This window comes from Microtus ochrogaster, unplaced genomic scaffold (genome assembly GCF_000317375.1).
Source record: "Microtus ochrogaster isolate Prairie Vole_2 unplaced genomic scaffold, MicOch1.0 UNK21, whole genome shotgun sequence".
In the NCBI taxonomy this organism is placed as follows: domain Eukaryota; kingdom Metazoa; phylum Chordata; class Mammalia; order Rodentia; family Cricetidae; genus Microtus; species Microtus ochrogaster.
Window position 1 is genome coordinate 2226947 of NW_004949119.1, and position 10529 is coordinate 2237475.

General features: G+C 44.4%; 2 protein-coding genes across 5 annotated transcripts in view; one reads left to right on the plus strand and one right to left on the minus strand.

Annotated features, from left to right (window-relative positions):
- Positions 1-2366, minus strand: part of Ap3m1 (adaptor related protein complex 3 subunit mu 1) — a 19342-nt gene extending 16976 nt beyond the window's left edge. Inside the window, exon 1 of one of the 4 annotated variants that reach the window (XM_005367657.3) lies at positions 2058-2366. The gene's annotated coding sequence lies outside the window, so the exon portion shown is untranslated. The other 3 variants (XM_013353982.2, XM_013353981.2, XM_013353980.2) reach the window with 3 other exon arrangements.
- A 135-nt stretch (positions 2367-2501) lies between these two features.
- Positions 2502-10529, plus strand: part of Adk (adenosine kinase) — a 393356-nt gene continuing 385328 nt past the window's right edge. The window contains exon 1 of the mRNA XM_013353958.1: positions 2502-2615. Coding sequence (XP_013209412.1) covers positions 2554-2615 — 62 coding nt within the window. The 5' untranslated portion in view covers positions 2502-2553. The remainder of the gene's footprint in view (positions 2616-10529) is intronic.

A 10529-nucleotide genomic window follows, 5' to 3' on the forward strand; every position in this document is an offset into this window, starting at 1 on the left:
TAGAGGAATGGTACAAAGAGGTCAAGCTGTGTTTTTCTTTGGGTTGGAGAGGTGGCTCAGTTGGTTAAGAGCAGGAACAGAAGACTGATCAGATTCTGGCTGGGCTAGGTGGCACACACCTTTAATTCCAATACTGGGAAGGCAGAGGCTGGCCTAGTCGACAAAGTGAGTTCCAGGGTTACACAGAGAAACCCGTCTTGAAAAACAAAAAAGCCAGATGTCAGGCAGATCTTAACTGCCCTTGATCTCCACAGACACTGCATTCATGTGCACCTTCCCACATGTAAATGCACACACAATTAAAAGTAATACAAAGAAATCTCCAAAAATGTTTTTAAATTTTCTTTTCCTTACTGAGGATCTTTTAAAACGCCAATCTCTTATCCCTTGTCCCTACAAATTGTTTTTAGAAGATTTTTTTCATTAATTTAAATGTGTATTATATATAAGAGTTGGTTTGTGCATGTAAGCACAGTGCCCAGGAAGGCCAGAAGAGGGCAGTGGATCTCCTGAAGTTGGAGATACAGGGACATGGGACTAAAAGCTTGCAGAGGACCAGACTTGGTTCTCAACACCCACCCATCCCAGGCAGCTCACAACCCATTTTTTTAAAAATTAAATCTTGTTTTTATATGTATGCATTTCTGTGAGAATATGCCATATGAGTGCAGGTGTCTTCAGAGGCCACACCCTCTGGAGTTATAGGTGGTGAGCCAGCCACTGTGGATGATGGGAACTGAACTTGGTTTTTCTGCAAGAACAGCAGGTGCTCTTTAGTGAGCCAGCTCTTCAGCATCCACCCCCCACCCCCAGTCACATAAATCTAGAAGAAAAGATCCTCTAGGACTGGAGTTAAAGACAGCTGTTACCCACTATGTGAGTGCTGGAAATTGAACTTAGGTCCTCTGAAAGTACAGACAATGCTCTTAACTGGTGAGCCATCTCCTGCTCCCAGAAGTAGTTTTTTTTATCCATGCCAAGAATATATGATTTAAGGTCAAGAGGACATCGGCGATCTTTGCTAGGGTGATTTTAATGGTGGCTTTGTAGGATGTTGAAAAGGAGAAATTGCAATGCAGTGCTTAGATAGAAGTAGCAAGTAGGTAAAAACAAAGATAAAGAGATTGAGATAGCTCAGCAGGAATGCGTCTGCTGCCAAGCTCAAGGACCTGAGTTTGATTCCTACGAAACCTCATGAAGGAGAGAAGTGAGGCCCACAAGTTATCTTCTGACTTCTACATGTGTACTGTGGCATACAACACACATAGAACAACAACAAAAAAAAAAAACCAGGTAAATGAAGCAAAAGATTATGTCACTGGGTAGGTAGGTGAAAGAACTTGTCCTCTCTAAGAAAAAGAGACATTTTCTTCTTTCAATAGAAAGGAAGGAGATTTGTATATATTTGGCTGCAGGGAATTCCCTTTTCACCTGTGTAATGTGTTTCAAGTCAAAACCCCAAATGCCACAAAACAAACAAAAGAAAAAAAATCCACTTCTTTTCCCGTGAGGACGCCGTATTTTACAGTGACCCAACTTCTCGACCAGGAAGTCAAAGCCTCAGGATCCAACAAATCCATGACAGTCAATCATCCCGCAACAGTCAATCAACGTTCCCGCACCCCAGGCCACTTTCTCAGTTTACAGCCCCGTCACCTATCTTGTGGGAAGCTGCTTCCCCATCCCCGGAGCGCTCACCCAGACGTCACCCTCTAAACAGGACGTTCTCTTAGGTTCATCAGGGGCTTTGCCCTCCAAGGCCAAACCTGGTGGTTGGCGAATTCAAGTCGTCGGCACTCCACCTCACTGTAGATGACAAGACCCTTTTTCCCGCGCCGGGGACCAGAGTTCGAGAACCCTGCGTGGCAGGTGCACCCTCCTTTCCGGCCCAGCTGGCTAGAAAGCCCGGAAGGCCGGGCGCAGGGGGAGGCCCGGCCCTGGTCCACAGCAGCAAGGACGCTCCTGGAGCCCAGGCTAGTGTCTCGAGCCCGAGCTATGCAGTCTGCTCCCCGGCTTTTGAGCGGTCTCCAGCCCGTAGACTCCCCGCGCTCACTCACCCTGACACCGGGGCGAGTCGGTGATTCGGTGCCGGGTCCTCTCTGGACCGAAGCTGAAGCAGCAGAGAAAGCGGCGAGGACCCCGCCCTTGGAGTGCCCAACAGACTGCCTGACTAGCAGTCTCAGAGACGCCAAGGAAGTCAGCAGGACTAGGAAGATAGAAGGGGCGGAAAGGCGCCCAGTGAGAGGAACGGTGTCTCCAGAGGTGTGGATCTGAATCGTCTACATCACTTAGGGTCTGGAAGAGCAGGGAGGTGGCACTCCCTGAGCTCAGGCACTCACCCGCAGCCTAACTCCGTTCGGGGTCCCTTTCCGTAGTAATCGAGGGACGGGACTTCAGATGTGCGTAGAGCCAATGGTTTTGGACTAGAGTCGCGGATTGGGCGGGGTTAAGAGGGGCGGGGCCCGGGGGAGGGGCGGTGACGAGTCAAGGGGGCGGAGCCACCGGGCTGAGGGGCGGGACGCGCGGTAGAGCCAAACGGGTGAGAGTGCGATCATGGCAGCTGCTGAGGAGCCGAAGCCCAAAAAGCTGAAGGTGGAAGCGCCGCCAGCGCTGAGGTGAGAACGGCCCTATGTGGGGAGGAGGGAGACAGCACTTGTGGTGAGCCAAGCCCACGTGGGCTGGCGCGGCTGGATGTTTGTGTTCGTGGGGCCAACACGCAGGACCTGCAGCCCGGGAGTTGCCCGCGTGGCTGCTCATTGCCCTCTTGGTTTGGACCACGTTCAGGTGCCTTCCCGACCCTGGCAGCCATGGGCCAATCGGAGCTGCTGGCTCGGGGGCCGAGCCTTCCACTGGCGCCACGTGCGAGTGAGTCCTCGCGGGCTGCGCTAGCGCGACCCTAAAAGACCCGTCTGGAGCTGCATCCCTTCCTGGGTATAGCGGGAAGGAACCCAGTGCCTCCTGAACCCTGGAGAAAGATAAAATTCTTGGGATTTTTCGGAAGGCGGTACGCAAGAGCGTTTTGATTTTTTTTTTTTTTTGATTTCTCTGAAATCATGTTTGGAGACCCCAACCCGGGACCGGAATCCACTTAAGAGGTTTTGGCTGGGGAAGCAGTTGGCTAAATGGTTAGGAATTTTTTTTTTGTTTTGCATATTTGGCAGCAGCGTAGTGCTCTCCCGACACCTTACACACATGTAATTGATGTTGCAGCTTTCACTTATATAAAGCCGTTTTGTTAAATAACATTTCTTCCTAATAAGTATAAAGCCCAGAGCGTGCAATCTTTTGATGTCTTTGAAGTGTTCAGTGGAGGGCTGTGATTTTTCTATCTAAAAATAGACACTTCAAACTGATTTAAAACTGTGGGACTGCTCTTGATTAGCCGAGACAAATTCCATTACCTTCAACATAATCTCCATGTTCAAAAGAATAATTTGTCTCAGCTGAAAAGAAAAGGTTAAGTGGGGATCCCGTATCTTGTTCTTGATGAAATGGGTGATACCCAAATTCTTTCCACCGGCTTTAAAGTATGCCTACTCTTCTTAGAGGGTTATTGTGCATGTCTAATACCACGAACGTTAAAAAAAAAAACCCTGAGGATGTTTTGTTTTAAATTTTAGATTATGTGTGCCAGTGGGATGGCTCAGCAGATAGAGGCATTGGCTGCCAAGTCCGCTGACCTGAGTTCAGACTCCAGGACCCACGTGGTGGACTGAGTGAACCTTTTCTCCTGTTGTCCTATGACCTTCACACGTGGCCCCGCCCCCACTATGTAAATAGATATTGTCTCCTTAGATTTTCATTTAATAAAAGCAATACTTTATATATAATGATGATCAAGTTTAACAATGCTTACCATCTGTAGTAATGGTACAAGGAAGCTCTATGAAAGAAAGGCAGAGATTATTCATATTGACAAATGAAAGGTATTGAAGTTCAAATAACATTTAAGGAAGAGAAATATGAACCCAGGGTATCAGGATACAGGTTTATTCTTTGATTCTAGTGTGTTTACAAACATCGAAGACATGTCTCTGTTTGTGTATCTTTAAAAATGATCCATGGTAATGCTTGACATTTAATATGTATATACCAGCTACTGTTTCTGCATTCTGCACATTTTAACCCAATAAAATCATTTCTATTACATATCACTTTAACCAAAAAGGAAACTGGCACATATCTATCCTTTGTGTCTATTTAAAACTTGTAAGTAATTTAGATGAGTAAAATTCAATTTACTTAATGCTACCCCAGAGCCATCTGCAGAGGCGAAGTTAAAGGATTAGGTATTTTGACTATGGGGACAAAACTCTTTAATTTTATGCGGAGACCATTGCAATTGACTTCTTATTTTCTGTATTAGTTTACCTTTCAGGATTGCTGTATGAGAACACATTTAGAGTGAATTACTCTATGATTTGCCTGACAATTAAGAGATTTTTACCAATTTTGTTTAACTGTTAGGGAAAATGGCTTATAAATTATTAGCACAATTTAATGTATAGAGTCAGTGGGGAACAAGTAAATTAATGAAATGTATTTATAGATATTGGGGATAAGGATTTAGAAATCTATGAGAAGTTCAGTCAGCACTAGGGATATAATTCTTATTTTTATTCTTAATGTGTATATATGTGTGTTTGTGTGAAATGTGTTATTTGTATGCCAAAAGAGGGCTTTGGATGCCCTGGAGCTGGAGGTAAAGATGGTTGTGAGCCACCTGATGTAAGTGCTGGGGACCAAGCTCGACTCCTCTGCAAGAGCAAGAACATTTGCTTTTTTTTTTAATTTATTTTTATTTTATGTGCATTGGTGTTTTTGCCTGCATGTCTGTATGAGGCTATCAGATCCTCTGGAAATAGAGTTACAGACAGTTGTGAACAGCCATGTGGGTGCTGGGAATTGACCCCGGGTCCTCTGGAAGGGCGGTTGGTGATCTTAACCACTGAGTCATCCTTCCAGCCTAGGAAGTGGTTTTTAACTAGGGGAATTTTATCTTAGAAGGTACATTTCTCAGAGCCTGGTGGTAATTTTGGTGGAGCGGAGGAGGGGGTACAGTTTAAAGAGCTGGTGAGATGGCTCAGAGGGTGAAGTGCTGCTGCCACACCTAATCACCCTTGTTAATCCAGATGCAGGCACGTGCGGTTGGTGTGCAGTCTCGTGTGTACACACAATAAACAGATAAATTTAATTTAAAACAAACAGAAAGCTAGCATGGTGCTCACGCCTTTAATCCCAACAGTTTGGTGGCAGAAGCAGGCAGATCTCTCTGTAGGCCTCAGGTGAGCCAGGGCTATATACCGAGAACCTTTGTACATATCTGAAACCTATAGCAGAGGTTTCCTGCTCTGACCCCCATCATGATGTTCCCACCCATGTTTTAAATAATACTCTAGGCATCTTGCCAGTGCAGAGACATCACCCTGTGATAGAGATGGTCAGGCCAAAATTGTCAGTATTGTTGAGAGTGGGAGACCATCTGACAAGGCTGTCTTCCTATCTTACTCTTCATTGTTTTCTAGCCTGATTGCTTTTCAAGGCAAGACAGTTACTAAGATTTCAGAGAAAGAATCAGATTGTAACATCCTTTCATGTAGGAACAATAATTGAGTAGCAGACATTTATACAAGGACTACTTTTTTTTCTTTTCTCTTCTTTGGAAGTCTTATCCAAGTTATTGCTTCAGAGTTCACCTCAGAGAAGACACAACACCTTCCAAGTAGTGTTGAACACGTGCCAAGTCTGTTCTTTCGGTCTGTCTTTCAAGTACTTGCTATTTTAGGCGTGGTGCTAAAAACTGGATATAGAGAGAAGAAGGTAAGATCCAGCTGCCACTCTTCTCCTGGAAACTAAATAGAATTGGGAAAATGAAACCTGAGCGTTAGTAAGATCATGAGAATTAACCAGTGTGAAATAAGGTATCTGCCTTTTTAGGAAAATTGTTTTGCAGACAGGTCCACTCTTGGGGATTGTGTAGATGGGATTAAGTGTCTAGGCTTCAGATTGGGCGTCTTCATATGTGGTATTTCTGTCTGTGTATTCTCAAGTCTCACAATTTCATGCAGTCCAGGCTGGCCTTGAGCATGATTTGGAACCAAGGATGATCTTGATCTTGTCTTCCTGGCTCCATTTCACCAGTGCTGGGGTTTATGGGCTGCCTCAACACCCAGTTTTCAGAAGCTAGTTTTAACTGTTGAATATCCCCAAATGATTTGCAGACCTGTAAAGCCACATTTATACAAGCGCATCCGTCTCTCGTCCTAAATCTGGACTTTCTCCCAGGGTTCCTGCATCATAGTAGCAGTGTGAGCCTGCCTTTCTCTGAAGTTTACACTTGATCTTGGCTTAGTTTTTGCTTAGCTTCCTAGCAGGTTTCTCTGCCTCCAGTTTCAGCTCTGCTATATCTACTTTAGATACAAGTCTGCTTAATCACCAGAGCAAAACAAGTTTGCAACTATGAACTTGGTGTTAGGAAAAATTGAGCCAATTGTCATGATTTCTTCTGGCCTTCACAATTAAAGTTCAAAGAGTGTGGGGAAAGGTGGATCAGCGGGTAAAGCAGGAGGATCTGAATTTGGTCCCCAGAACACATGAAAAATGCCAAATGTGGTGGTGGTGGTGGTGGTGTACCTCTACCCCAGCACTGGGAAGGTGAAGCACAGAGTCCATAGGCTGACTGGCAAGCTATAGCTAGTGAGGACCTTGTGTCAAAGGAGGTGGATACCTAAGATTGTCTTCTGGCCTCCATGTCTATGCAAACATGTGCACCAGCGCACACATGCATACTTGAAAAAAGATTATTAAAGGGTCATATATCTTTAGTATTACTTAAAAGGAAACAGATAGCAATTTTCTTAACAGCAAATACTGAGCTTTTTCCAAGTACTCTTCCTAAGTGTTTCACTCATATACCACTAGTTTTCTTTTTCTCAGTCCCTACGTCACTGTACATCCTGTGTTTAAAATTGCACTATAAACCTAAAAAAAAAGTCCGTAAGTATCATTGGGTGATCAGAGGAAAGTTTTAGTGATGTCTTATAAAACACATCCTCCCCCTCTTTGGAAAAATTTCTGGAAGATTAAAAAAATGAGCATGCGCCTCCCATAGTGGTCTGCTAAGAAAATTAAATGAGGAAAATTTATTCAGGCCAAAAAAGTTTCTGGCGTATTGAACAAAGTCTGGTTGTAATAACTATTCAACAAAGTCTTGTTGCACAGAGTAGGAGTCACTGGTAGGTACCCTTCCCCTTCTAAGCCCTATCAAAGCCCATACTTTTATTAATGTAGCCTAAAATCATGTTTGCCAGTTCTAGCCATGATAAGCTTTTTCTCTCTTACTTTTCTTTTTTAAATGGATTTTTATTGAGCTCTACATTTTTCTCTGCTCCTCTCTCTTCCTCTCCCCTCCCCACTTCAATCTTCTCCCAAGGTCCCCATGCTCCCAGTTTACTCAGGAGATCTTGTCTTTTTCTACTTCCCATGTAGATTAGATCCATGTATGTCTCTCTTCGAGTCCTATTGTCTAGGGGTTGTGATTTGTAGCTGGTTTTCTTTGCTTTATGTTTAAAAACCACTTATGAGTGAATATATGTGATAATTGTCTTTCTGTGTCTGGGTTACCTCACTCAAAATGATGTTTTCTAGCTCCATCTATTTTCCTACAAATTTTAAGATTTTTTTTTTCTGCTGTGTAGAACTCCATTGTGTAAATGTACCACATTTTCCTTATCCATTCTTTGGTGGAGGGGCATTTAGGTTGTTTTCAGGTTCTGGCTGTGACAAACAATGCTGCTATGAACATAGTTGAACACATGTCCTTGTGGCATGATTGAGCATCCTTTGGATATATACCCAAAAGTGGTATTACTGAGTTTTGAGGAAGGTCACACTGATATCCAAAGGGGCTGTACCAGCTTGCATTCTCACCAGCAATGCAGGAGTGTTCACTTTTCCCCACAACCTCTTCAGCGCAAGTTGTCATCAGTGTTTTTTTTTTCTTTTCTTTTCTTTTTTTTTGGTTTTTCGAGACAGGGTTTCTCTGTAGCTTTGGAGCCTGTCCTGGAACTAGCTCTCGTAGACCAGGCTGGTCTCGAACTCACAGAGATCCGCCTGCCTCTGCCTCCCGAGTGCTGGGATTAAAGGCGTGCGCCACCGCCCAGCGTCATCAGTGTTTTTGATCTCACGGCCAGATCCGCAGAAGTTTCTGGTTCCTGCCTACTCCCTCAGAGGTCCCAGACCGATGCCTGGGCCCACCGTGGTCTCTGGCTCTGGCCCACTCGCTCAGCAGTTGATCCCCTGTACCTGCTCCTGTGGAGTTTGCTGTCTCAGGTCTGCTCTGGCCCAGGTTGCTGGCCCAGTCCTGCTTCTGTAAATGTTCCTAGTCTGGATCTGCTCCTACTCCCATAGAGTTCATCCCAGGACCGTTCCGGCCCAGGTCGCTGGTCTGGATCCGCTTCTGCTGCTGTAGACTTCACCATCCCAGGCCTCCTCCGGCCCAGGTCGCTGGCTCAGTCCTGCTCTTGTGGAGTCAGCTTTTTCTCTTACATTTACAGTTTAATCCTTTAAGTCATTAGGCTATGAAGGAATAGAAAGCAAATTCTTCTCAACACAGTTTGTATAAGATCCTTTACTGGGCTTTATGTACTTGGATGCAATGAATGTTGGACTGTGGGAGGATGGAGTGAGAAAGAGAGACAGAGACAGACTGACTAGCCCTGAGAATCGGGACAGGCATGGAGGTGCTTGAGCTCAAGAAACATGTAAAGGGCTCTAGGCAAAGACTGGCATTAAAGACTTCTGATTTTAAATATAGGACCAGGCTGAATAATACTAAAGATGAGCTGACGAGCTCCACTCCATCCTGAAACATGGCTCTATTTTCCTCCACTGATTAAAATCCCATCTCTGTGTGAAATGCTCACAATTGGGATGGGAAGCAAAGGAAATGAAGGTCTAAAGAGCTTTCTAGTCAGGGTGGAAGGCAGTGGATAAGGTCGTGGTTTCTGGAATTAAGACATGTGGTGTGATTCCTGTCCTAATAGCTGATTATCGTGGTAAGGGTATTTACCTGCTTTGTGCATCTGTTTTCCCTTGTAAAATAGAGTCTGTAAGAGCATCTACCTCGTGAAATTGTTAGCTATTAAGAAAATAGACATAAACTATAGTAAATGTTGAACAAATCTGAACAAATGTTGAATAACTACTATTATTATGGTATTGCTTTTCTTATGGTGTCTACTCAGCTCCAAATTCTCCACTAGTAAATTTTAAAAAGAAACAGAAATACTTAACAAGAGGTAGACTTGGTGGCATATACATGTTATAACAGCACAAGAGTCCGAGGTAGGAGGACCATAAGTTCTGGGCCAGCCTAGGCAATTTAGTGAGTTTGCTCAGAGGGTCCTATGCTGTGGACCCTTAAAAAACAAACAAGCCATCTAAAATTTAAAAAAAGATAAACATCTCCAAGGGATGAAGTATGTAGCTCAGGAACTGGTGGAAATAACTTGGTGGGGGTTCTGGAGCCAGATATCCTTGGTGAAACAAGGACCTGGGCTGTAGTTGCCTGAGAGCAGGCTGAACTCATCTGTGCCCCACTGTTGCTTCAATAAACTGTGGTCTGAAGTGAAGACAGAAGTAGCCCCACTGCCAGCTGGCTCAGCATCGGGAGCTGTAAATTCCCTACTATCACCTAGTACAAGTATAATGATTATTCAGAATTGCTATGGGATCCCCGGCAGGCAGGGGCAGTTGTCAGAAAGCTGCCAGTCCCTGGGCGTGAGACCACGTGGCAGGTCAGAAGGTCCATGGCAGGTGGGCGAGAGACAGATAGGCACACCATGCAGAGTGAAGTTGGACATTTATTAGGTGGGTTATGGAGGGGATAGGGGGAGAAGAGGGGAGAGAGAGACACAGAGAGAGAGGGGGGGGGAGGGAGAGGCAGCAGCTGCTTCTTCCAGAGGAAGATGGAGAAGAGAAAGAGAGACTAAGGCTGCAAGCAGGGAGGGAGTGGGCATGGCTTGTCTCTTAAAGAGGCAGATCATTACAACAAGAGCACTGGATTTGGAGGTCATCTGCTCTGTAACTGTAGTGACCTGCCTGAAAACTCCTGGGAGAAGGAGAAAGTCTGAGATTGAAGAAAGAAGTAAGACCCTCAGAAAATATATAGGTACAGCCAACAGGAGGTAAATTCACTTAAAATCGAATGGAAATAGTAGAATGATTCCAAAATGACTTTAAAAAATCTATAGAAACAAGTGTTCACCAAAAATTAAGATGTTATGAATAAGAAACATGTAGAAATGAAATTGAAGGATTTAGAGATGGAGTTCTCAGAATTAAACCCACATATGAAAAATAGATCAGATCAATTTGAAGGAAGAAATTAGTGATTAGAGCAAAGTAATTGGAGTAGTGGTGTAGCTCAGCAACAAAGTAATTGGAACGGTTATATACTTTAGTAACAAAGTAATTGGAGTGGTGGTGTAGCTCAGCAACAAAGTAATTGGAGTGGTGGTATAGCTCAG